The sequence below is a fragment of the Mauremys mutica genome, chromosome 20, assembly GCF_020497125.1.
Source record: "Mauremys mutica isolate MM-2020 ecotype Southern chromosome 20, ASM2049712v1, whole genome shotgun sequence".
In the NCBI taxonomy this organism is placed as follows: domain Eukaryota; kingdom Metazoa; phylum Chordata; order Testudines; family Geoemydidae; genus Mauremys; species Mauremys mutica.
In genome coordinates, this window is record NC_059091.1 from 14654213 (window position 1) to 14680589 (window position 26377).

The window sequence follows — 26377 nt, forward strand, 5'->3', positions numbered from 1 at the left end:
GAAGCCCCTCTTCCAGACAGGCCTGTCAGAGCACGAGGCCAGGAGCCAGAACACCTGGGTTCTCACTGTGCCTCAGCTTCCTCCCTGGAAAAACGGGGCTCACGAGCATGAGCCCCCTGCTGGGGGAGCCCCAAATGCATTAGTGTCTGTGCAGCACTTCACTTCGCCAGACCCTCCAGCCGCCAGGAGAGTGGGGCCGGCCGGGAGGGGTGACAGGTTCTGCCTGGCTCACCATCTTCTCAAAGTTGATGAGGTTCTCTGCCAGCGTGCGGTTGCCCTCGTGGATGAAGGTCATGTCTGCAAGGGGAAGCCTCAAAGTCAGTGCCCAGCCCCTGTGGCTCCTTCCACAGGCACCAGCTAACGCCTCAGACCATCAACAGAGATGGGGGTTCTCTGCGGCGGGGAGGCTGCTGCCACTGAACCCGTGCTTGGCCCATCCTTCCAATGCTGCTCCGTCCGGCAGGGCTCCCGCAGGGACTCCCCCACCTCCCACACCCCCAAGGAGCAGCCCGACAGCAGCCAAACCCAGTGTCCGCTGGAGGCTTGGCCCCATGGCCAAAGAGATCAGGAGCTTGTGGGGCTGGAGCCAATTGCATACGATTGAATTCCTCAGTCCCACCGCCCTGTGGCATGGAGCCCCGGTCCCCCTGATCTATGAGATGGAGCCCTGGTCCCCCAACCCCACAGGATGGAGACCCAGTCCCCCAGCCCCACAGGATGGAGCCCCGGTCCCGCGGGACAGGCTCTGTGTCACTGTGAGGCAGTGCAACACTGTCCCCTTCAGTAGCCATACTGCCCTGCCAAGTGAGGAGTCTCCTGAGCTTCTCCAGGGCATGTGCCTGGACCCAGTAGCGCTCCACTACCTGCTCTCTCTGGGATGCTAGTGCCCAGGGGAACTGGCCTCCCTGGGAAGAAGGGGACCCGGTCCCTGCAAACCCACTGTGGGAGGGGGTCACTTCTGGAAACAGAGTTACTGCCCGGCCCTCTCAATTTCAGCTCCTTCGCCCTCCCAGGCTGAAATCCCTGAGCTGTTCCTGTACCTTTGAGAAGGAGGGGCACGAAGGGGATGATGGGCGGGGTCAGTTTGGCGATGGCCAGTCTGTAGACTCTGTGATTCCAGGAGGGGTCCTGGAAGGAGAAAGGGATTTTAAAGCAGGAGCCATTTCCTGGCCCCCGAGTGGTGCCTTCGCGAGGCCATCGCTGCAGGCTAGGCCCCCAGCAGGCCAGAGCTCAGCTCCCCCAGCCACAAGCAGCCAGTGACGCCCCAGGCCAGTGCAGCCCTTCTCAGCCTGAGGGAGCCCCGCTGCCGGAAGGTCACCTCGCCACCGCTGGGGTGGAGCACAGCAGCTATTTAGCTGTAGCTCTGGGCTGGAAGGGCAGGGGGCCACCAATTGATGCCACGGGGGATTTAGGGAGGCAGAAAGTCCTCACCCAGATGACGCTGGGGCCAGCACCCCGGCTCACACCCAGTGTACCTGGGATCATTCGTGACCAGGGGGCTTAGCACAGCTCCTCCTGCAGTGCTCTGACACCATGGAGCAAGGGCCTGAGATGGAGCCCTCTAGCACTGCATGGGGGCTGCATGCAGCACGGAAAGGGGGGGGGGGGGCAGGGCCATCCTTAAGTTTTATGGTGCCCTAGGTGGGATTATTAAGCTGGTGCCCCTGTGCCTGACTTGCTCTGAGCAACACAAACATAAGCTTACAGTACTGGAAAACTTGCCACATGCATGTTATTAAAACCAGTTTAACTTAATTAAGCACACTGTAATGCTGATGGACTAGCACTAAAGAAGCAGCACTATAGAAAAAATTCTGATTTGACAGAATGATGCAAATAATGTAATTTTTTAAATTTGTCAACATTTTATTGGAAATTTATATGAAAAGGTATTGAAACAAGGATTTGTTTTTAATTAAAAGCAATCTTTCTGGCTTTTTTGGCTGCAAAATCAGTAATGTCACCGTATGACAAAGACAAAGTGATGTCTTGTTCGATTGCAAGAATAGCAAGACCAGTCAAGCGTTCCTGACTCATTGTAGAGCAGAGGTAGTTTTTAATGAGCTTTAGTTTTGAGAAACTCTGTTCTCCTGATGCTACTGTTACAGGAATTGTCAGTAGAATATGAGTGGCAATGTACACATTAGGGGATATATATATCAACAAGTTTGCTGGTATGAATAAACTGTACAATGCCCATCATTGATTTTGCATGTGGCAACATTGATGACAGTGTACTCAATTCTTCATACAGTTCAAGTCCATTTAAATCAAAACTATCACCGTGCTTCAGGAGGCTCTCTAGGTTCTTGCACTTTGTCATTAGTTGCTCTTGTTTTCCTATTTCATTGAATTTAGTCCTGCTCAGCCTGCTGCCAGCTAAGTGAATGGAACCCCAGGCCGACAGTGGGTTGAGTGGCTCAGCCGGGGTCTCAGCCACCAGCCTGCTTAGCCCACTGCCAGCCTGGAGTTCCTTGGGGGTCCCCAAGCCAGCAGCGGGTGCTGAGTGGGGCCAGCGGCCGGGACCCCGACTGGCAATGGGGCAGCAGCCGGAACCCCAGAGCATCAAAAATCAGCTGGCATGCCACCTTTGGCACGTGTGCTGTAGGTTGCCAACCCCTGTTCTATACCAGTGGTTCCCAAACTGGGGTTCACGAACCGCTGGGGGCTTGCAGAACGTTACAGGGAGTTCGCCAGAAAAATTTCACTAATGGTGGCCAGAGGACCCCAGGCATTGGAGACAGAAGGTGGGACCCAGTTGCAGGGCAGACACCCCGAGCCCCAGGAAGAGCGGGGCCGGGCAGTTGGGGCTGACTGCCCGAGTCCCGGCAGTCAGCAAGGGAGCCAGCAGCCTGAACCCCAGTGCTCTGTGCAGGGCTGGCAGTCTGAGTAACAGGAAGAGTGGGGCTGGGCAGCTGGGGCTGGCAGCCCCTGGCAGCGGGGGAGCCGGCAACCCGAACCCCAGCCTGAGCCCCAGGAAGAGCGGTGCAGGCAGTTGGGGCATCCATCACACTGAGGAAATTTAAACTTAAATCCTTGAAAATATTCATTTTTAGGAGGGGGTTCATGACATTTCACAATTTAGTGACAGGGGTTCGCGGGCTGTTAAAGTTTGGGAACCACTGCTCTATACACTAGCGAGGAGATGAGCATATTACAGTTATTGGAGGGCTCTATTTAGCAGTAACAGGGCTATAGGAAAGTCAGTCAACATTTTTTGTTTCTCTGATGAAAACTGGCCCACTCCCTTCCCCATACCAAATTTGTCATAAATAATTGTCAACAACTTAATTTTCTGTTTTTGGCTAAGATATTGATTTAAAAAAAAATGAAATTGAATTCAGGATTGTTAGCAAACATTTTTGGAAAACAAATTTGTTAAATGACAATCTAAATGGCAACACAGTACTGCTTTCATGCTTGGCTCACCCCCTAGCCTGCTGGTCCAACAGCTGCAGTAGAGGAGGAGATAGGTGGAAAACTGCAGGACCCCAAAATCCACCTCTTGGGTACAGAGTGGCAACAGCAGCAGCAAACCCTCAGGTCCAATCACACGCCAATGGGCACCACTGCCAGCCCAATGGACCATGGTGAAGTTAGCACAGCATCTGATCTCAGGGACGGGGCACCCATGGAGCCACAGCAGCTCATCCTGCCCTGTGCAGCTCCGCCCGGGGGAAGAGATGCGCTCTCCAGCTAGGGTGACCAGATCCAGATGTCCTGATTTTATAGGTCCAGTCCCGATATTTGGGGCTTTGTCTTATATAGGCACCAGGCCAAAATTGGGACTGTCCCTATAAAAGTGGGACATCTGCCCACTCTACCCTGACCCCCTGTCCTGATTTTTTGCACATGCTGCTATCTGGCTATCCCCAGCCCAGTCCTGTGCTTCCATTCCAATCCTGGCTGCCTGCCAAGGAAGTGAGTTACTTTCACTTTCATTCCTCAGCAGGCAGCCAGGGAGGGGAGGGGAGGGGGGAGAGAGAAAGGTGGGGTGCTCCGTGGGGCAGGGGGGGAGAAGAATGGATGTTATGGGGGACAACAAAGGATACTGCCAGAGCCGCTGAGCCTGCCTCACCTCACACCGGGGGAAAGAGTCACACTCACAGATGAGTTCCTTCCCCCACCCCTTCCCAGAGACCCCAGCAGCCCATCCCCTCCCTCAGACTGTGCTGCATTCGGCTCTCTCTAGGACCCAGCAGCCCTGCTCTTACATGCTCCACTGCTTCCCATCTGTCCGGGCTCCCAGCAGAGTGGTGCCCCCAGACCTAGTGGTGCCCTAGGCGGCTGCCTGTTCTGCCTATGGCTAAGGACGGCCCGGGGGGGGAGGGGTTCCCCTTCCTGCATCACCTGCACCACTTCCTGCCCCCAAAGGACCCCTCCCCCAGGCACTGCCCCAGCCCCACATGGCTTAGCTCCCACAGCTGGGTGGGCTGGGCTATGGGAACCTGCCTGGGGGTGTCTCCACCATCTGCAAGAATCATGTGCGGAGGTGAAGGTGCTGACAAAGGGAGCCAAACTTACCAGCATACGCTCCAGCGCCGAGTGCAGCTTCCTGGTTTTGTGCGGCAGCCTCTGTGTGTGAGACAGAGCAGGTGAGAGCGTCCCCCGAACCCCAGGTGGATCCTCCACCACCGGGACCCTCTCCTGCTCCTCACACAGGTGCCACGTCTCCTCCCTCATCATAAATCACAACAGCACGTGTTCTCAGAGCCTCTGCCATGCTGGGGGCTGCATGGAGGCTGACCCCCCGACTGCCCCTCCACAGCCAGGCCATGGGCACCCAGAACTGCCTCCATTCCTGTGGGAGTTCCGGGTGTGAAGAAGGCAGGCCCCAGCCCAGAAACTAGACACAAGGATTGTTTCAGCCAGCACTGAGCTGCAGCCACCTTTGGGGTGGAACACAGGGCACAGGGAAGGGAGTGAAGAAGGTGCCTGTATCTCAATGGGAGGGAGTTGAGCAGGGTGAGCAGCAGTTGGATTTTGGCCAGGACACTCGCATTAACTGAGCCTGGGGCTCTGGTTCGGCCCATCGCCCAGCAGGAGGTGAACTCTGCCTAGGCTGTTAGGAGCTGAGGGCCATGCTATCATTTCCCACGTCCTAGGGCTTGGGTGGACGTCTCAGTCCAACGGCCTGGCGAGCTGGACACGGCAAATGGCCTCTTTCCTGGGACAGGGTCCTCCTCTGCCTGTCAGGGCCCAGCAGGGAGATGCTGATTTACCACTGGAGTTGGTCCCCTGGGGGAAGTTTCCCAGGCTGGATCTGACCTGGAGCAGCAGAGCCTGTGCCTTGGTCTGTACCTCCCAGGTCTTGGCGAGGCGACTGACAGCCGTGTTGCTCAGACCAAACATCACTGCGAAGAAGGAATTCAGGTTCTTCTGCTCCTTGAGGCTGAAATGGAAGATACAGTTACTCGAGGGCTGGGGGCCAGCACTGGGCGTGGACGACACAGCTAGCAGAGCAGGGGCCAGCGCCAGGCTGCCTCCATGGAGTGGGCTGGCTTGGGTGCAGCTGGGACTCCTGGAGGGACGAGTTCCCTGCCTGCAAGTCACTCACTGTGCAGCCAGCTTAATGAACTTCCTGAGCAGCTGGGCCCGCCTGCCCGGCTCCACACAGAGGCAGAGCTCGGTGACGATCCAGTACTGCAGCTCGTTGAAGCGCCGCATGACGCGCTCCAGGTTCGCCGTGGTTGCGCTGGGAAACGTCTGCTGCCCAAAGATGTAATAGATCAGCTCCACCTTCAAAACACAAGGGCCAGAGCTCAGGGCTGGGACTGGACCCACATCTCCTGAGAGCCAGCCCAGCGCCTGGCCCACAGCCCCTCTGCTCCGACCCCAGGCTTATTGCTCCAGACACTGTCCATTACCTGGTGGACACTGCTGAAGAGGTTCCAGTCGTAATCCATCAACTGATTGGCCAAGTCCTTGGAGCTGATGAGGTCCAGGGTCTCTGAGGAGCCAACGGTGGGCCCCAGCTGCTCGGGATGAGGGGTCTGGATAGAGGGGGAGCGAGAATGTCACACGCCCCCGTCTCCTTAGCCCTGCGTGCTCTGCATGGCCTGTGGGTGAGCCAGGCAGCTCTGGGCCAGAGCCCTGGCCAGCTCAGCGGGGAGCCGGTAGATCTTAGCTGGCTGTGAACGCCCAGGCAGCCAGGCAGACCAGCCACAGAGGCCAGACCCCAAGCCATCTACACCAGGTCAAGGTGCGGCTTCTGCCGCTGGGCAGTCCCTGGGGCAGAGGCACTGCTGCCCAGGGCCCGTGTGCTGCAGTGCTGGGCCTGGGGTCTCCACACCCCGTAACAACCAGTTCCCAGCTCTGAGTGTCTCTGATAACGGGCAGCAGCCCCCAGGTGGTGTGTGTGCTGGACCAGAGCTCATGGGATGGAGTCTCTAGCCCTTGGCAAAGAGAGGGGCACAAGGCTCACCTGGCCCCCAGCCTAGAACCCTGCTCCCCCGGCCCAGCCCTCACCAGGGTGTGCAGCTCCTGGACATTCACAACAAAGAGTCTCTCGTTCAGGCCCAGGGATGTGTACACGCCGATGGTGTCCATCTGCAGCCCCACTTTATCTGTCAGAGAGAGAGCAAGCCTGTTGGAGAGCTACTCCCGCAGTGGCCACCAGGTGGTGGTGTTTGCATGCACACCAGCCAGCAGGGACCAGCATGTTCCTGGACAGGGGCGGCCAGCCTCACTGCCCTGGGGCGCCGGGGAAACATGGGGCAATCCAAGCCTGGGCAAGCCTGGTCCCTCCGGCATCCCCCTTGTCCCCAAGTGAATTCACAGGGCTGTGAGGAGGGCATGCCAACCCCCCACACCCGTAGAGCCGGCGGCAGGCGGTGCCACACAATGACAGTGCACCAGGGACCCCACTCCCTGCAGCTCGAGAGGGAACAGGCTCAGGGTGTAGGATTGGGAGGTCTCTGCAGGACATGGATCAGCCAAGCAGCCTGAGTCCCAGCCCAGCTCTGTCCCCTGAGATGCAGTGTGGTGCCTGGGCCAGGCGGGAGCAGGAGCAGCTGCTGCCACTAGAAAAGTGTCACCCCCTCTGGGTCAGTATGGGCAGGGCGAGCCCCAGGGAAATCCTCACAGCCTGTGGGGTAGCGGAGAGGGGCAGCTGCAGCATGGGGAGAGGGGCCAGGTGTCACTGCTGCAGAAAAGGGGTTGGGCAGGTGAACAGGCCTCCAGATGCTTGGCAGACCCAGACACTGCCTAAAGTGAATGCATCCCACTCTCCCAGCCCCATTACTGCCCCCTCTTCACTCCAGCTGCTTCAGGGACACCCTGACGGGGCAAGGACATGCTGCCCCAGAGCAGGTGAGGGGGGGAGGTGAGGGGGGGATGTGCTGCCCTAGTGCAGCTGGGGGTGGGAGGGGTGAGTACATGCTGCCCGAGTGCAGCAGGTAGGGGAGCTTGGGGGAGGACGTGCTTCCCCAGTGCAGCTGGAGGGAGGAGGGGAGGACATGCTGCCCCAGTGCAGCTGGAGGGAGGAGGGGAGGACATGCTGCCCCAGTGCAGCTGGCGGTGGAGGTGAGGGGAGGACATGCTGCCCCAGTGCAGCTGGCAGGGGGAAGTGGAGGGAGGATGTGCTGCCCCAGTGCAGCTGGAAGCGGGAGGTGGGGGGAGGATGTGCTGTGCTAGTGCAGCTGGTGGGGGGGAGTGGGGAGGACATGCTGCCCCAGTGCAGCTGGAGGGGGGAGATAGGGGGAAGATGTGCAGCTGGCGGAGGGAGGGGGACAATGTTAGGGGAGGACATGATGTCTGAATCATTCCCCTCTACTCAGCACTGGTGAGGCCTCATTTGGAGTACTGTGTCCAGTTTTGGGCCCCACACTACAAGAAGGATGTGGATAAATTGGAGAGAGTCCAGCAGAGGGCAACAAAAATGATTAGGGGGCTGGAGCACATGACTTATGAGGAGAGGCTGAGGGAACTGGGATTGTTTAGTCTGCAGAAGAGAAGAATGAGGGGGGATTTGATAGCTGCTTTCAACTACCTGAAGGGGGTTCCAAAGAGGATGGAGCTCAGCTGTTCTCAGTGGTAGCAGATGACAGAACAAGGAACAATGGTCTCAAGTTGCAGTGGGGGAGGTCTAGGTTGGATATTAGGAAAAACTATTTCACTAGGAGGGTGGTGGAGCACTGGGATGGGTTACCTAGGGAGGGGGTGGAATCTCCTTCCTTAGAGGTCTTTAAGGACCAGCTTGACATAGCCCTGGCTGGGATGATTTAGTTGGGGTTGGTCCTGCTTTGAGCAGGGGGTTGGACTAGATGACCTCCTGAGGTCCCTTCCAACCATGATAGTCTATGATTCTATGATGTGCTGCCCAAGTGCAGTTGGTGGGAGGAGGCGGGGGGAGGACATGCTGCCCCACTGCAGCTGGTGGGGGAGGGGGACGATATGCTGCCCCAGTGCAGCTGGCAGGGGAGGTCGGGGGAGGACGTGCTGCCCCGGTGCAGCTGGCAGGGGAGGATGTGTGGCTGGTGGAGGGAGGGGGGAGAACGCACTTCCCAGCTCCCGCCAGCACCACGCCACTCACTCACCCCCTGCTGAGTTGACCTTGACCAACATGCACTCGCCGTGCGCGCCCTCCTGGCAGGCGAGGGACTGGAGCACGTGGCGCACGGAGGCGTTCACTGGCAGCACCACGGTGAGGCAGGAGTGGTCAGCTCTGTAGATGTCATAGGGCACTGCGGAAGGCACGGGGCACGTTAGTGAGATCCCCCTGGCCAGGACCCAGCCAGCCGAGGGCAGAGGTGACCCAGGATCCTCGGGCAAGGAGCCCCATTTGGGGGCAGGTTTGAGCTGTGAACTCCATGGGAGGCAGACTGGGGCCCCAGGGCACAAGCCCTGACTGCAAGTCCCTATGGGCTCTGAGCAGGGCCCTGCTTCTAGGGTGTGGGGGCCACCGTGTCAGGGAGTCTGCACCCCACACACCTCCCAGGGTGACTGTGTCTAAGGGGAGGTGTGACACTCAACCCCAAAGCAACACCCCGGCACCCCCATGTCTACCGTGGTGATATAATTATGATGTGTTTTGTAAAAGTCTGCCTTGTGAGGTACAATTTTAAAAGTCTTGATCTGTTAAGCATTAATGTCCTGTTGGATTGTCTGTGGTATCGTTGTATACGCAGTTATGATGTTTTGCTATGTGTGTGTTATTGAAATACGTAGTGAGTTTGGGAACTCCCACAAGCAGCCTTTCAGGTACAACAATGGAGAAGCCAGACAGTGTTGATGGCTCAGTAAAGGGAATCCTCTAGAGTTGCCAGGCGTCCGCATTCCAGAGAACAGGAAAAACTTTTGTCCTCCCCGCGACACGTGTCCAGGATTCATGGCAGACAGAGCAGCCTCTGAGGCCTGGGAAATGCCAGGGCACCGCTGGTGCAGCTGCTATTTAAGGGGCCGCCTGACATCAGCTCCTCCTGGAGCCTCTGCAAACCGCCCCAGCCAGAGCTGCCCAAAGCCTGCACCCTGACCCCCCTCCCGCGCCCCAACTCCCTGCCCCAGCTCAAAGCCCCCTCCCACACCCAAATTCCCTCCCGGAGCCTGCACCCCGCATCCCTCCCGCACCTGAACTCCTTCCCAGAGTCCACACCTCCCTCCCACACTCCTGGAGCTTCCTCCTGCACCCTGAACCCCTCATCCCCGGCCCCACCCCAGAGCCCGCACCCCCAGCCAGAGCACCCACACCCCACATCCCAACCTTCTGCCCCAGCCCGGTGAAAGTAAGCGAGGGTGGGGGAGAGCGAACAACAGAGAAGGGGGGGTGGGGCCGGGGGAAAGGGGGCAGGGCAAGGGGGTTCGGTTTTCTGAAATTAGAAAGCTGGCAACCCTAGAATCCACACAGGGGCGGCTCTAGCCATTTCGCTGCCCCAAGCATGGCGGCACGCCGCGGGGGGCACTCTGCTGGTCACCAGTCCCGCGGCTCCGGTGGACCTCCCGCAGACGTGCCTGCGGAGGGTCCGCTGGTCCCGTGGCTCCGGTGGACCTCCCGCAAGCGTGCCTGCGGATGCTCCACCGAAGCCGCGGGACCTGCAGACTTACTGGAGCCACCTGCCGCCCTCCCAGCGACCGGCACGTGCTTGGCGTGCTGGGGCCTGGAGCCACCCCTGAATCCACATTACCATTAGCTGTGTACAATGAAGCCTTCTCAAAGGGGGCAGGTAAACAGTGGACACTTTTTGACTCACATCATAGCAAAAGATCTTTCCAGCAAGCTGGAGGAACCTATAAACAGGGGAAGTGACATCACATCACTTGTCCTCACTCCCCCCACAACTCAACACCTGGAAACAGGTCTGAAGAAAAAGACTGAACTGAGGAGGTGGTTCCAGGCTGAAGGGATTTCTTGCCCGTGTATGGAAGACCTGTGACCTGCTTGTATTTTCTGTCAGGGTGAAACATTGCTTGATTCAAATCCAGTCTAGTTAATAGAACTCAGATTGCGAATTTATTTTGTTTCTTAGGTAACTAACTTTGATCTGTACGCTTACTACTTATAATCACTTAAAATCTATCTGTAGTTAATAAATCTGTTTTATATTTTTTACCTAAAACAGTGTGTTGTTTGAAGTGTAAAGGGAAATGTGCTCAGGAGCAAGGACTGGTGCATGTCCTCTCCACATTGAGGGAGGGAAAGACTGGGTAATACACTTACACTGGTCAGGCTTCTGAGCAGGGCAAAACGGTACAGTTCTGGGGTTCTAGGCTGGGGAGCTGGGGGAATTTACCAGAGCCTCTCTATTGTTGGTTCATGGGTGGCCTATGAAAGCATTCATGTAACTCAGCTGGATGTGTCCCTGCCTGTGAATGTTTGTGTGAGTGCAGGACCTGGAGGGGTTTGCAGCTTGTCACATAATCATAGTGTGAGAGGGAGCCCAGGTTGGCAAGACAGAGGTCTCAGCAGTACCCTAGTTCTGGTTGCACCCTTGAGAACGCATCACAGAAGTGCAACACCCCACATAGCTACAAGGTGACTGTTTCTAAGGGGAGGGGCTACACCTCACACACCTACAGGGGAGATGTTGCCTCTGCGGATGCCTAAGAAGTCACAGGAGTTTACCTGTAGCTCTAGGACCCTAGGTGTGTGTGTGCATCTGTGAAGGGGCAGAAACAGTCGGGGGGGGGGGCAGAAGCAATCTGTGTGTGTACGTTGTGTGTGAGGGGGCAGAAGCAGTCTGGTGTATGGTGTGGTGAGGAGGCGGAAGAAATCTGTGTGTGTTTTGTGTGTGTGAGAGGGGACAGAAGCAGTCTCTGTGTGTTGTGTGTGAGAGAAAGAGGGGGCAGAAGCCATCTGTGTGTGCGGGTGTGAGGGGGCGGAACCAGTGTGTGTGTATGTGTGTGTGGTGTGTGTGTGAGGGGGTGAAAGCAGTGTGTGTGTGGGGGAAGACACAGTCTTGTGTGTGAGGGGGCGGAAGCAGTCTGTGTGTGTGTGGTGGGGGGATGAAAGCGTGAAGGCTGTGTGTGTGTGAAGGGTGGAAGCAATCTGTGTGTGTGTGTGTGTGTGTGTGTGTGTGTGTGTGTGTGTGTGTGTGAGAGAGAGAGAGAGAAGGGGCAGAAGCAGTCTGGGTGTGGGGGGGTGAAAGCAGTGCGGAGGCAGATGCAGTCGTGTGTGTGTGCGTGAAGTGGTGGAAGCAGTGTGTGTGTGTGTGTGTGTGTGTGTGCGTGAAGTGGTGGAAGCAGTCTGTGAGGGTGTGAGTGTGCTGTGCATGTGTGCGGGTGAGGGCACAGAAGCAGTCTCTTTGTGTGGTGTGTGCACACTCATGTGTGTGACGGGCGGACGCAGAGCTGCTACCTTTGTCCTGGGCTCCGATGGCACAGCTGTTATTCAGAGTGGCATCCTCCAGGCTGGCGATCCAGTTCCCCGTGCTCCGAACCTGGGATGGGGGAATGGAGAAGCGTCTGCATGGGGTGCTGAATGGCAGACACTGGCATCTGCCGTGCTCACAGCCCAAGGGCACAGCACTTCCATGGAGACCCACAGGACAGCTCAGGTGAGCCAAGCCCTCAAAGCCCCACACAACTGCCCTCAGCCTGTGTCAGGGCCACTCCCCTTCGGGCCGTTTCCTTGGCTCCCTGCCCACCCATCAAGCCCTTCGGAGAGGGGCAGCAGGTGCCCCGCGGCGCTGCTGGGCTGTCGGTACCTTGAGCTGTGGAGATGCGCTTCCGCCACCGTTCTCCAGTCTGCAAAGAGGAGAAACACACAGGGGTGAGAGCCCTAGAGCCGGCCCCTCCCGGGTGTGAATCAGCTCCCTGCAGTCACAGCACCCAGGGGGCACCACGTCGCCTGGAGCAGAGCCGGCAGCTGCGAGTTCACTTGGGGAGTTCAGCTTGGAGCTCCTCCACCAGAGCACTGAGCCCCAGAGCTTCCTGTGTGTTTAAACCCCTCCTTCTCAGCTGGGAGCCCAGACACCTGGATGGGGAGAGGGTCCGAATGATACTGACTAGTCTCCTCCTCCACAGAGCGTGTCCTCCTGGCACGTCCCAGAGCCCTTAGCCTCCCAAGTCCATTCCCTCTGAGGCACAGAGAGGCCTGCCCAGCCACGCGAGTTAGCAGCGAGTTAGACCTCTTGACTCCCCACCCCCACTCTAACCCCCCACACCTGCACATCCACCCCAGGACCAGTGGTGAGCTCCAGCCGGTTCGCAGCAATTCGCACGAACCGGTTGTTAAATTTAGAAGCCTTTTTAGAACCGGTTGTTCCAGGACAACCGATTCTAAAAAGCTTTTAAATTTAACAAAGGCTCGGGCAGCTGTCTGCCCGGCCCCGGCCCCAGCTCACCTCCCCCTCTCCCCTGAACGCTCCGCCCTCCTTCTCCTCCCCTTCCCCTGCTTCCCGCGAATCAAATGTTCGCGGGAAGCCTGAAAAAAGGAGCAGGCAGATAAGCCGGGCGTGTGGGGGAGGGGGCGGGACGGCTCCTCCTGGCCCTGGCCAAGCGCCCCAGCCCGGTTCCAGCCAAGCACCCCCGGCTTGGGCTGGTCCCGCCTGCGCGGCTCGGACCCGGCCCAGCTCAGGCACCGTGGCTGTGGCTGCGGCTCCGGTCCCGGTGCCGGCCCGGGGCCGGGGAGTCGGGCCCCGTGGCTGCGGCTCCGGTCCTGGTGCTGGCCCGGGGAGTCGGGCCCCGCGGCTGCGGCTCTGGCGCCGGTCCCGGTGTCGGCCGGGCCCGGGGAGTCGGGCCCCGCGGCTGCGGCTCTGGCACCGGTCCCGGTGTCGGCCGGGCCCAGGGAGTCGGGCCCCGTGGCTGCGGCTCCGACCCTGGCCCCGACCCCGGCAGGGGTAAGAGGCCAGGGCCAGGGCCGGGACTGGGGCGGGGGAGGAGGGGTTGGATCGGGCAGAGGTTCTGGGGGGGCAGACAGGGGATGGGGAAGGGGGGGATTGGGTATGCGCCGCGTGGGAGTTCCTGGAGTCTGTTGGGATGGTGGTGGATGGAGTCGGGGCAGCCAGGGGACAGGGAGCGGGGCAAGTTTGGCAGGGGGTGGGGTCCTGGTGGGGAGTTAGGGTTGGGGGTCTTGGGAAGGAGTGGTCAGGGGACAAGGAGCAGGGCAGGGGGGGTTATGGGTTGTGGTTTCTGAGGGGGGGCAGGACGTGGGTGGGGGGTGTACTCACTGGGCGGTTCCCTACCGGGTCTTCGGTGGTGGGTCCTTCAGCCGCCGGAGCCGTGCCGCCGAAGACCCAGTAGGGAACCGGTTCCTAAGATTTTGGCAGCTCATCACTGCCTAGGACCCAGGAGTCCAGCGCTCCAGTCACTGCCGCACGGGTTACACCACAGCCTCTCCAGCGTGGCCAAGGCCACATCATAGAATCATAGAATCTCAGGGTTGGAAGGGACCTCAGGAGGTCATCTAGTCCAACCCCCTGCTCAAAGCAGGACCAAACCCAACTAAATCATCCCAGCCAGGGCTTTGTCAAGCCTGACCTTAAAAACCTCTAAGGAAGGAGATTTCACCACCTCCCTAGGTAACCCATTCCAGTACTTCACCACCCTACTAGTGAAAAAGTTTTTCCTAATATCCAACCTAAACCTCCCCCTCTGCAACTTGAGACCATTACTCCTTGTTCTGTCATCTTCTACCACTGAGAACAGTCTAGATCCATCCTCTTTGGAACCCCCTTTCAGGTAGTTGAAAGCAGCTGTCAAATCCCCCCTCATTCTTCTCTTCTGCAGACTAAACAATCCCAGTTCCCTCAGCCTCTCCTCATAAGTCATGTGCTCTAGCCCCCTAATCATTTTTGTTGCCCTCCGTGGACTCTCTCCAACGACTCAGGCCCGCGTGAGGCACAGGCATGGCTCCGGTTACGGCAGAGCTGCCGTGAGAGATGTCCATCTAGGCACGGATGGGGCCTCAGGGGGGTCGGATGTAAGGAGGTGGGGCGGGGCGGTGACTCACGTTCTGTTCCTCCGACGATCCTGTGTCGGGTCCCGGAGCAAGTTGCACAGGCGGGGATCCCGGCTCACAAAATCCGAGAGGTTCTGCAGGACAAAGGCTCTGGAATCACGTCCTCATGGGCTGCATCCCCACTGGCAAGGGACGTGCAAGGAACGGTGGCCACAGGTGGCAGGGGACAGAGCTCAGCAGCTCCGAGGTTATTCCCTTGGATGTCAGCCCCCTTGAGCCGGCTGCTCGCCACACTCCCCCACCCATGTGCTGCTTAGCTCCTCCCCTGCCCCCTCCCCCCAGTACCTGCAGAAGGTTTATGGCACAGTGGTCAGCCTGCAGCAGGGGCCCATAGAGCAGCACCCACTGGCTGACCAGCCTCAGGATCTTCTGCCGCTTGCTGAGGGAGTAGACAGCCTTCTCCTGCTCCGAGCCCTCGGACGGCTCCGCATGGAAAGTGGGGGCCAGTCAAGGAAGCCTCTAGGTCAGTGTGTGCTGGGAGCAGTAATGGGGTCAGGCAGCAAGTCTGCAGAGCATGCCAGGGGCAAGCGGCCCCACTGCAGAGAGGGGCCCCAGAGAACAGCAGAAGCGATCAGCCCCACAGTACAAGCATGTGGAAAGTGTGCATGGCAGGAGGTGATCGGACCCACGGCATGGGCGGGGGGGGACCAGGACGCCCACATTGCTGGCTCTAACAGCACTGCCCTTTTGCTGACAGTCACCCCATTCCACATTCCAGACACACACACACACGCACACACACACACACACCCAAGTGCAAGCAGCTCTGTCTAGTCTGTAGCTAGGCAGCTGGGATGCCTTTGCTCTCTACATACGGCCCCTGTGCAGTGTGCAGCTTGGTGCAGACTGGCCCCTGGCAGCAGGTGCTTTGAGCCAGAGGGACGCAGACTATGGCCACGCAAGAGAGCTCAGAGCCGGTGTAACCTGCTCTATGCAGATGGGAGAGATTTCTCCCGTCGACTTCATCACTCCACCCCAACCAGTGGCGGCAGCTACACCCCACCTACACAGCCTGTCCACACCAGCGCCTAGGTTGGTGTAACTTACGTCACTCAAGGGGGTGGTTTATTCACACCCCTTGGCAGTGCAGACATAGCCTTAGACTGAGACCAGCAGGGTCTCCCAGAAGGGGGGGCAAGTGGGGTAATTTGCCCCAGGCCCCGCAGGGACCCTGCGAGCCGCTCCGGGTTTTCTGCGGCAGGCGCTGCCTGGTGAGTACAAGGGCCTCAAGTGGCGGAAAAAAAAAAGAAGCCGCGATCGGCGGCACTTAGGCTGCTCTACCGCCGCTGCTTCATTCTTTGGTGGCAATCCGGCGGCGGGTCCTTCCCTCTGAGAGGGATCCGCTGCCGAAGACCCGGCCTTCCCCAGGCCCCCTGAATCCTCTGGGCGGCCCTGGAGACCAGCAAAATGAGCCAGGAGTGAGTGTGGATGGGGCGGCACCACTGGGCCAGTGGGCCCTGAGAACGGGCCTGTCTCTTCAGACAGAACACACAGGCTGCAGAGCTACAGACCCCCCCAGTGGCTCTCTGGCGAGCTCCTCACAGATTCTCTTTGTTTCTCTGTCTTTCGTGGTCAGGAGGAAACCCCCATGACCCACCCCCACCCCGGCTGCCCCGCGAGGTGCTGGTCCTTGCAGCCCTAACAGGATATTGGTGCAGCAGAGCTCTGCAGAGCTGGGTGGTCGGCATGAACACATTGTAGGTCAGCAGGAAATCCCCAACCAAGGTATCTGAAAAACACCAGCCCAGCACGCGTTAAAGGGTCCTCGCCCCAGGCAGGACCCACTGGTTCTGAGCCCAGCAGCAATCCCAGGGCAGGGGGCTCTGAGCCCAGCAGACTCCCACCATCCCCTCAACCATCCCAGTCCCCTGCCCCCAAACCACCTCAGCCCCCTGTACTCCCATCCCCCAACCATCCCAGCTCCCTCAAACCATCCCAGCCCCCATGTCCTACAAGCCCACAACCATCCCAGCCCCCTGCGCTCCCACCATGCCCCCAGTCATCCCAGCCCCCTGTGTTGCCTTCAGAGCTGGATGGCTAGAGAGCAGTTGCCGCTCTCCAGCTGCCCAGCTCTGAAGGCAGCGCCACCGCCAGCAGCAGCACAGATGTAAGGGTGGCCTGGTATGGTATTGCCACCCTTACTTCTGTGCTGCTGTTGATGGTGGTGCTGCCTTCAGAGCTGTGTGTCTAGCCAGCAGCCGCTGCTCTCCAGCTGCCCAGTTCTGAAGGCAGCGCAGAAGGAAGGATGGCAATAGCCTTGCAACTCCCTTTTGGGTCAGGACCCCCAGTTTGAGAAATGGTGACTTAAGGGCTTTATATGTTTGTGGTTTTAAATACATAGTCATGCTTTGTCACAACACTGCCATTTAAGATTTAAATATCTTGAAACCATGAAATTCAATATTTTTAAAATACTACGATCATGAAATATACCAAACTGGACCATGAATTTGGTAAGGCCCTAACTATGGGCATTGTGTGGAGGATGTAAGACAGTCTTCTGCTCTATGAACTGCCTAAGCGCAGCACTTCCCTTTAGTGCTGGAGGAGCCTGGCACCATGTCCCAGCGCAGAGAAGCTCTGCATGTGCACATGTGTGTCCATGAGTGTGTATCTGTGTACATGTGTATCAATGCACATGTCCGTGGACGTGTGTATCTCTGCGCACGGGCATGTCTATGCCTGTGTATCTGGGAACGCGTGTATCTGTGTGTGTCTGTGCACACGTATCCGTGGGAGCGTGTATCTGGGGATGCATGTCTGGGCATGTGGCGAGCCCAGCCCAGCAAACCCACACATACCCAGGGGGTCTGAGAACGTTGCATCCAGCCTCATGGCTTCCAACAAATGCTCCAAGATCTTGTCAGGGGTCCCAGCCATCACCGAGTACCTAGAGGACAGAGCACACCCAGGCATGTCAGACTCCCACAGGGTCATAAGCCTCATCCCCTAGACTTGTGGCTGAGCCACAGCCCACACAGGCTCAGCAGAGCCACCAGGTGGCCAGCTACAGAGATGCCTCTACCTGCCCCACACACGCTCCCAATCTGGCAGCTGGGGCCCACAGCTCAGATGTGTTCCAGCATCCTTTGCAACAAGCACCACGGCTCCTTTGAAATGTTGCAGCTGCCTCCCACAATGGATTCTGGGAGGCCAAGGGGAGCAGAAGCAACAGCTCCCCACCCTGCTGCATCAGACAGCGGGACCCCGTCAGAGGGAGGTGATGGAGTGAGGGTGGGAGCCGCATGGGGCAGCCTGGGGTTGCAGTGAGGTCTCCCTGGGAACAACCCAATCTGTCTCAGTGCCGCCTGGGCCCTGGGGTGCTGCTGGTCCCAGGCCTGGCAAGGTTTTGGCCGCAGGGGTAGAAGCCGCTTTACCTACTGCTCCCCGCGGACGGTGACTGGTTGCTGGAGCTGCTCCCCTGCAGGTTCTTCTCCAGCACTAGCACCACCTTCCCGTGCTCCTTCAGGCGCATGGTATTGGCCTCGACATCCTAGAGAATCCAACATCAGTGCTGCTGCTGAACTGTCCCAGTGAGATGGGTCAGCAGGGGTGGGGTGGGGCAGTGTAAGAACTGGGGCAGGGGCAGGGTTGGGGCACAGCAAGGACTGGGGTGGGGCAGGGGTAAGGCAGAGTAAGGACAGAGGCGGGGCGGGGGACACTGCAAGGACTGGGGCAGGGCAAGGGGCAGGACAATGACTGGGGCCGTAACAGGGCACTGCAAGGGCTGGGGCAGAGGCAAGGATTGGGGCTGGGGCAGGGGCAGGGCTGGGGGCAGAGCAAGGACTGGGGTAAGGCCAGGGTGGGGCCAGAGGCAGAGAAAGGGCTAGAGCAGGCCAAGGGACAGGGCAAGGACTGGGGCAGAGTGGGGGTGGGGGCAGAAAGTCCACCCCCTTCCTAGGCACCAGGCACCTAGATGCACCAGGTCCCTCCCGTTCCCCCAGTGATTGCTGGTCCCTGCATTGGGATCTGCTCAAGCTGGTGGCTGCCCTGCCCTGGGACTCGGCTTTTGCAGACTCATCTCAAGGCAGGTGTCTCCCAGGGCAGAGTGGGGCGGTGGGTGACAGCAGCACAGTGGGCTGGAGAACGAAGTGCCTGGGTACCAGGCAGCCCCAGGCGGAAAGGCACCGAGTCCCGTTCCCTGGTTGTTTCTCTCAGCCGGCTGGAGAGGGTCCTGGTGACACCCTCATCAGGCCCAGGAGCTCCATGGATGTGAGTGCTGGGCCAGAGAGAGCCCCAGTCAGCGGAAACCGGACCATGAGACCGAGATGCCTGACCGCACGATGTGGATAATAGAGCAGATGCAGGTGGTTTCCAGGGGGCCCGTGGCTGGAAACAGCTCATCCCAGCCCGGAGGAGAATATCAACGATGATGGACAGAGCCAAGGAGGTGGGGTCACAGGCAATTAGGCAGGCTCCCTGGAGGGCACCATGCATCAGTTCCCATGTGTGACAGAGTGGGAATTTTTCATAATATTTTGGATGATTGTGTGTGCCTCAGTTTCCCCTACGTGTGCATGGTTAACTAAGTGGGGGGAAAGATCCGGGTGTGGCTATCTGGGGGCTGGGATGAGAAGGCAATGACCATTCCAATTGCCCCGGACATTTGGTACCTAGCAACTAACGACCATGGACAGCAGACCCCTCTGCAGGAAGCCAGCTGGGTGAGACCAGCTGGAGTACAAAGGGCTGGGAGGAGGCCAGGTGACACTATTTGCTTGGGAACAAGGACAAAAGGCCTGAGGAGGGGTCAGGCAGTGGTGTTAAGTGTGGGTTGCTGGAGGGGGAGAAGCTCCTGGCCTGGAACTAAAGAGGGGTTGGAGAGGGCTCTGGCTCTGGTCTGACCCAGCTGGACTTTGCTGTAACTTTCTGTTCTCTGTGTTAACTAAGGACTTTCTACACTGTGTTCCAGACCTCTACTAAACCCTCCTGCATTCACACCGCTGGCTGAGTCACTCCAGATTAAGAAAGTTGGGGGTGCCTTGCTCCCTTTGGGTGTGTAAGTCTCCCTCCATGCCCAATCCAGCTGCAGGGAGCTCATGGTGTGAGGCTCCGAAGTTCAGACCCAGGAGGTGGTGAAGCCAAGGGGCTCACCCCAGTGAGAGAGTGTGACCCTAATGGGGCTGATACACTGAAGGGTGCCTCCCAGGGACCGTTCCAGGGCAGTACAAGAGCACTGGACCTGAGGATCCATGACACCATGGCACCAGGCCCAGGGCACAAGGCCACACAGCAGGAAACGGACACAGCCTCCTTGCAGCTGGGGCTGCACTGTGGATGTGCCTGCAGCGGGGACTCAGCGGGACAGTACAGAGCTCAGGGGGTTGCCATGTGTCAGCCAGCCCCCCCAGCCCCCAACAAACCTTCCTGCTACACAGTGTCCCCAGCCCTATCCCCAGCCTGGTACACCATGGACACAGGGCCATGGGGCTCTGGTGATGTGAGATAACCCACAGACCAAAGAGGCAGCAGTCCCGGTGCCCACAGCCTGCTTGGCAGGGGCAGCAGGAAGGGGAACACAGGAGAACTGCCCTCCGGGGGTGGCTGGGCCCTGTGGCTCAGGGTCTGGGCCCACCTTGAGGATGCGGTTGAAGTCTCGCTTGTCCACGCGCAGGAAATGGCAGTTGTCCTCCCGCAGGATGATGGTGGCAGCTCGGGGGGCATCGTTCACCAGCGCCAGCTGTCCAAAGTCATCACCCTCATGCAGGGTGGTCACCAGGCCCTGGGGGTGGCAGCAGGGTGAGAAACCAGAGACCCCCACACCATCACCCACCGGCTGGGGAGCAGGGGATCCGGGAGGCGCTGGGATGTAGGGGGAGCACCATGCTGGCCCAGGGGGCACAGGCCCTTCAGCTCCCACCTCCACTGGTTGCTCTCAAGGGGCGGAGCCGAAAGGTCCTGGTTCCATCCCAGAAATGGGGCCCAGCTAAAGTGACCAGATATCCCGATATTAGGGGCTTTGTCTTACATAGGCAACTATACCCTCCCCCCGTCCTGATTTTTCACACTTGCTATCTGGTCACCCTAGGCCCAGTCCTGGTCCTGGTTCCATCCCAGCAGTGGATCCCAGTGGACCTGCAGGTGGAGGAGCCAGGAGGTCCTGGTTCCATCCCAGCAGTATTCAATATCTTCATTAACGATCTGGAGGATGGTGTGGACTGCACCCTTAGCAAGTTTGCAGATGACCCTAAACTGGGAGGAGTGGTTGATACGCTGGAGGGTAGGGCTAGGATACAGAGGGACCTAGACAAATTAGAGGATTGGGCCAAAAGAAATATGATGAGGTTCAACAAGGACAAGTGCAGAGTCCTGCACTTAGGACGGAAGAATCCCATGCACTGCTACAGACTAGGGACCGAATGGCTGGGCAGCAGTTCTGCAGAAAAGGACCTAGGGGTTACGGTGGACGAAAAGCTGAATATGAGTCAACAGTGTGCCCTTGTTGCCAAGAAGGCTAATGGCATTTTGGGTAGGGGCATTTCCAGCAGATCGAGGGATGTGATCATTCCCCTCTACTCAGCACTGGTGAGGCCTCATTTGGAGTACTGTGTCCAGTTTTGGGCCCCACACTACAAGAAGGATGTGGATAAATTGGAGAGAGTCCAGCGGAGGGCAACAAAAATGATTAGGGGGCTGGAACACATGACTTATGAGGAGAGGCTGAGGGAACTGGGATTGTTTAGTCTGCAGAAGAGAAGAATGAGGGGGGATTTGATAGCTGCTTTCAACTACCTGAAAGGGGGTTCCAAAGAGGATGGATCTAGACTGTTCTCAGTGGTAGAAGATGACAGAACAAGGAGTAATGGTCTCAAGTTGCAGAGGGGGAGGTTTAGGCTGGATATTAGGAAAAACTTTTTCACTAGTAGGGTGGTGAAGAACTGGAATGGGTTATCTAGGGAGGTAGTGGAATCTCCTTCCTTAGAGGTTTTTAAGGTCAGGCTTGACAAAGCCCTGGCTGGGATGATTTAGTTGGGTTTGGTCCTGCTTTGAGCAGGGGGTTGGACTAGATGACCTCCTGAGGTCCCTTCCAACCCTGAGATTCTATGATTCTATGTTCCCAGTGGGCCTGCAGGTGGAGGAGCCAGGAGATCCTGGTTACGTCCCAGCAGTGGGGCCCAGTGGGATTGCAGGGGGAGGAGCCTGGAGATCCTGGTTCTGTCCCAGCAGTGGAGCCCAGTGGGCCTGCAGGGGAAGAAGCCTGGAGATCCTGGTTCTGTCCCAGAAGTGTGGCCCAGTGGGATTGCAGGGGAAGGAGCCTGGAAGTCCTGGTTCTGTCCCAGCAGTGGGGCCCAGTGGGATTGTAGGGGCAGGGCAGCGTGGAGGTCCTGGTTCCGTCCCAGCAATGAGGCCCAGTGGGATTGTATGGGCAGGGCAGCGAGGAGGGCGGGGAAGCACATACCTTGCCATGGGTGACCACGTTCACTGAGCCCTTCCAGATGATGTACCACGAGGTGCCTTTGTCTCCTTGGCTGAACACTGCAAAGAAGCCGTGGTTTGTCCAGGGAGCCCAAGTGACTGCAGATGGGGCAGCCCTTGTCAGGGGCCTAGATCGCACATCCCAGCCTCGCAGAGGCTCTGCGTTCCAGGGGAGCTGCCGTGCCCAGCCCAGCCCTGCCCTGGGGAGCACGGAGATCTGGGGAGCCCAGGACGAGCACTCTCAGGGCTGGTGCTTTGGCTGGCTCCGTCCCCTAAGCCGTGAGGACCTGTGGGGCAGCACAGCGGGGTCGGGATGTGCCAAACGCTGAATGCCACCGTTTCCAGCCATTCCCATGCTGACCACCCAGGAACTCAGAGAGCACAGGGCTCAGGTCCTGCACCCCAGCAAACAGCCCCGGGGCTCCTCCCTTCCCTTCCTGCAGGGCCTGGTGGGCACAAGGGTCCCTGGGATCAGAGCCCTGTGGTGGGTGCCAGGGGAGGTCACTGCCCTCTCTGGTGCTGGTCAGTCTGCTGTGCAGTGCCAGGCAATGGCACACCATGGAGCAGTGCCTGGTGTTGCATCTCCAAGGTGTAACTTCCTGGTCAGAGGATGCCTGGCACCAGGCTGGGCACAGTGGTGCCCCAGGAACCAGACTGGCAGAGCGCAGCACACACCCCTCTGGGCCCAGGCTGGGAGGAGCACGTGCACAGAGTCACTGGCTGGGGCAGGCTGTGATACTCACACACGGTGCCCGTTTTAGGGTGTGATTCAAACAGTAGCACAGAGGCCAGCTCCCGCTTCACCTGCAATGAGAGACACCCCTTAGCGCTGCCCCGGCACAGGGTGAGGGTCGTGGGATGGAGGGGCGGGCGCTGGATGGCATGAGGCCTGGGCTGAATGAGATGAGCATGTTGGGGCAGGGGGTCAGTGGGAGGGAGGGGGCGCTGCTGGGCTGGGCTTGCCTGGCAGAACTTGGCAGGAGCAACAGCAGGGGCCCAGTGGGTCTCAGTGAGATGCCTGGGGAGTTGGGTACTGGAACTCCATGGGGCCATGGGGGCAGAGAGTGCCGGGGGGTCGGGATGGACAGTCTAGGCTACATAGAGGGCAAGAGGTGCTTGTCAGGGGGTGCTCCATGGCTGGAAGGAGGCTGGAGCTGGGTAAAGGCAGCAGGGGTAGAGGTGGAGCAGGACTGTAGGTGGGGTGGAAGGCAGCAGGGGTGATGTGGGAAGGGGAGTGGGGGCTGACAGGGGGGACAGAGCAGGGGTTGACAGTGGGGAGGGGAGTGGGGGCTGCTGGGGAAAGGAGAATGGGGGCTGGCAGGCGGAGGGGAGCGGGGGCTGGCAGGGGGGAGGGCAGAGCAGGGGTTGACCATGGGGAGGGGAATAGGGACTGGTGGGGGCAGGGGAATAGGGGCTGGCAGATGGAGGGCAGCAGGGCTGGTGGGGAGAGGGGCTGGTGAGGGGGAGGAGCAGGGGTTGACCATTGGGTGGGGAATAGGGGCTGGCAGGTGGAGGGCAACAGGGCTGGTGGGGAGAGGGGCTGGTGAGGGGGGGAGCAGGGGTTGGCCGGGGTGAGGGGGGAGCCAGCACTCACCGAGTGGGAAAGATGAGCCACAGCTTTGATGTGCAGCAGCTCCTCAAAAATGAGCTCCAGCTCGTCCTCCGTGCGCTGGGCAGGGCTGGAGAGAGAGTGGTGTTACCCTGGCACTGGCCCTGCCTGGGGCACAGAGCCCCATGCTGAGCATGGCCCCACACAGAGGGCAGCCCCCTGAGCTGGGCAACCACCCCCTCATGAGGGCAGCCCCTACCCCCCAACTCAGGCCTGGCCTCATGCGGGGCAGCTCCCCCATCCCTGGCATGACCCCACATGAGGGCTGCCCCCTGAGCTGGGCCTGGTCCCATGCAGAGGGCAGCCCTTGGCCAGGCAGCAGGGTGGGTCTCTGCTGTCTACGGGGGGTCCGTGTGTCTACGATCTGGAGTTGAGGGCACTGACCACGCACATGTACTCCAGCCTGGCAGGACAATTCCAGGATCCAGGCAGACCACAGATCCCTTGTTGTAATGCAGGCAGATGGCCCACTCAGCGCCCTCTACACCCCACCTGGGGTCTCAGGCCCACTGAGACCGGCTGCTCTGGGTGGCAGCCCAGCCGTGGGGAGGGCGGGTCTCTTGGTGGCAGCCCAGCCGTGGGGAGGGCGGGTCTCTTGGAGGCAGCCCAGCCGTGGGGGAGGGCGAGTCTCTTGGAGGCAGCCCAGCCGTGGGGAGGGCGGGTCTCTTGGTGGCAGCCCAGCTGTGGGGGAGGGCTGGGCTCTTGGTGTCTTGGTGGCAGCCCAGCCGTGGGGAGGGCGGGTCTCTTGGTGGCAGCCCAGCCGTGGGGAGGGCGGGTCTCTTGGTGGCAGCCCAGCCGGGGGGGAGGGCGGGTCTCTTGGTGGCAGCCCAGCCGTGGGGGAGGGCGGGTCTCTTGGTGGCAGCCCAGCCGTGGGGGAGGGCGGGTCTCTTGCTGGGCAGCCCAGCCGTGGGGAGGGCGGGTCTCTTGGTGGCAGCCCAGCCGTGGGGGAGGGCGGGTCTCTTGGTGGCAGCCCAGCCGTGGGGAGGGCGGGTCTCTTGGTGGCAGCCCAGCCGTGGGGAGGGCGGGTCTCTTGGTGGGCAGCCCAGCCGTGGGGGAGGGCGGGTCTCTTGGTGGGCAGCCCAGCCGTGGGGGAGGGCGGGTCTCTTGGTGGCAGCCCAGCCGTGGGGAGGGCGGGTCTCTTGGTGGCAGCCCAGCCGTGGGGGAGGGCGGGTCTCTTGGTGGCAGCCCAGCCGTGGGGGAGGGCGGGTCTCTTGGTGGCAGCCCAGCCGTGGGGGAGGGCGGGTCTCTTGCTGGGCAGCCCAGCCGTGGGGAGGGCGGGTCTCTTGGTGGCATCCCAGCCGTGGGGGAGGGCGGGTCTCTTGGTGGCAGCCCAGCCAGGGGGCGGGCGGGTCTCTTGGTGGGCAGCCCAGCCGTGGGGGAGGGCGGGTCTCTTGGTGGCAGCCCAGCCGTGGGGAGGGCGGGTCTCTTGGTGGCAGCCCAGCCGTGGGGAGGGCAGGTCTCTTGGTGGCAGCCCAGCCGTGGGGGAGGGCGGGTCTCTTGGGGGAAGCCCAGCCGTGGGGGAGGGCGGGTCTCTTGGTGGCAGCCCAGCCGTGGGGAGGGCGGGTCTCTTGCTGGGCAGCCCAGCCGTGGGGAGGGCGGGTCTCTTGGTGGCAGCCCAGCCGTGGGGAGGGCGGGTCTCTTGGTGGCAGCCCAGCCGTGGGGGAGGGCGGGTCTCTTGCTGGGCAGCCCAGCCGTGGGGAGGGCGGGTCTCTTGGTGGCAGCCCAGCCGTGTGGAGGGCGGGTCTCTTGGTGGCAGCCCAGCCCTCCCCCAGCCATGGGGCACATGTGGCATACTCACGGCTTGCGCAGGGCCATGGTGAGCAGCGCATCAGGGCCCAGCTGGGCCAGAAAGGCCAAAGCCTCCAGTAGCTCCTCAGTGTCCCAGGCGCCAGGCTCCAGAGTCAGCTCCCCCTCGGCAAAGCGGTAAAACTGGGCATCCTTGTCCTGGAAATGCCACTCCTGCTTCACTGGGGAAAGAGCCACATGGCAGCATCAGCCTGTGTGCGACACCGTGCGTGGCACGAGCCTGGCTGGCAAAGTGCCTGGACCAGGTGACGAGCTGCTGTGAGCCCGTGAGAGGGCAGCGCCAGCGTGAGATGGGTAGGAACAGACACCAGGGTTACAGTGGGCACTGTCAGCATGTGCCGTGGGGGGGGAGGGTGCGCACAGGCAATTCCCCCCTCACTTTCCTTGTCATGGGCAGACACTTGACAGGAGCCTGAATTGGGCCCTAGCCCCTGGCCCCACAGCACAGAGCCCAGTCACGGAGCTAGAGTTTGGCAACGGTGTAAGTCTGACACATCCATGCAGCCCCTGGCCCATCCCATGGGCTCCTCACACTCCTGGCAACCCCACCCCAGCGGGTCCTGGCCCAGCAACTCCACGTGGTTTCCAGCCTCACCCCTGCCAGACCCCATGGGACCTCAGACTGCCCCACCAGGGTCCTGGCAGTCCCTGGCACATCTCACCCTCCATAACTGGCCCAGCCCACAGCCTGCCCTGCCAGGCCCCATGGGGTCCTCAGCCTGCCCTGCCAGACCCCACACAGCCCCTGGCCTATCCTGCCCTGCTGGGTCCTGGCCCACCACAACCTGACAAACTCCACATGGCTCCCAGCCCCACCCTGTGCCCTTGGGCCCTGGCACGCCCAGTCCCCAGCCTAGTCCACCCTGCCACACTCCATATGTTCTCCAGCCTGCTCCTCCCAGCTTGGCACTGCAGAGGTGGCCGGAGTCCTGGAAGCTCCCAGACCCTTTGTGATTCTCACCATGAGTCAGGACTCCTCCATCCACCAGCACTTGGCAAACCCCAATGGCCTGGCCCCGCGTTTGGATGGACAGCCCTGCACTGAGCAGCCAGTCTACCAGCTCCTTCCCGGAGCAACAATGCCTGCAGGGGAAAAAGGGCGATGGATGGGTGAGACGAGACTAGTGACCTGGGGAATTCAGGGCTGGCAT

At 59.9% G+C, this 26377-nt stretch overlaps 1 protein-coding gene across 7 annotated transcripts in view; it reads right to left on the reverse strand.

Annotated features, from left to right (window-relative positions):
- Window positions 1-26377, reverse strand: part of RAPGEF3 (Rap guanine nucleotide exchange factor 3) — a 76585-nt gene that overhangs the window by 3925 nt on the left and 46283 nt on the right. For 4 of the 7 annotated variants that reach the window (XM_044994852.1, XM_044994851.1, XM_044994853.1 and 1 more), the window contains 21 exons: window positions 26188-26309; window positions 25219-25387; window positions 23406-23490; window positions 22555-22615; window positions 21795-21871; window positions 19971-20117; window positions 17773-17888; window positions 17197-17285; window positions 16046-16124; window positions 14681-14831; window positions 14387-14469; window positions 12141-12180; window positions 11792-11873; window positions 8538-8684; window positions 6469-6566; window positions 5868-5993; window positions 5558-5739; window positions 5302-5392; window positions 4525-4575; window positions 1041-1128; window positions 233-297 (listed from right to left, as the gene is read on the reverse strand). In XM_044994852.1, the coding sequence (XP_044850787.1) occupies window positions 233-297; window positions 1041-1128; window positions 4525-4575; window positions 5302-5392; window positions 5558-5739; window positions 5868-5993; window positions 6469-6566; window positions 8538-8684; window positions 11792-11873; window positions 12141-12180; window positions 14387-14469; window positions 14681-14831; window positions 16046-16124; window positions 17197-17285; window positions 17773-17888; window positions 19971-20117; window positions 21795-21871; window positions 22555-22615; window positions 23406-23490; window positions 25219-25387; window positions 26188-26309 (2149 nt within the window). Of the gene's footprint in view, window positions 1-232; window positions 298-1040; window positions 1129-4524; window positions 4576-5301; window positions 5393-5557; window positions 5740-5867; window positions 5994-6468; window positions 6567-8537; window positions 8685-11791; window positions 11874-12140; window positions 12181-14386; window positions 14470-14680; window positions 14832-16045; window positions 16125-17196; window positions 17286-17772; window positions 17889-19970; window positions 20118-21794; window positions 21872-22554; window positions 22616-23405; window positions 23491-25218; window positions 25388-26187; window positions 26310-26377 lie in introns of those variants that run through there. The other 3 variants (XM_044994856.1, XM_044994857.1, XM_044994858.1) reach the window with 3 other exon arrangements.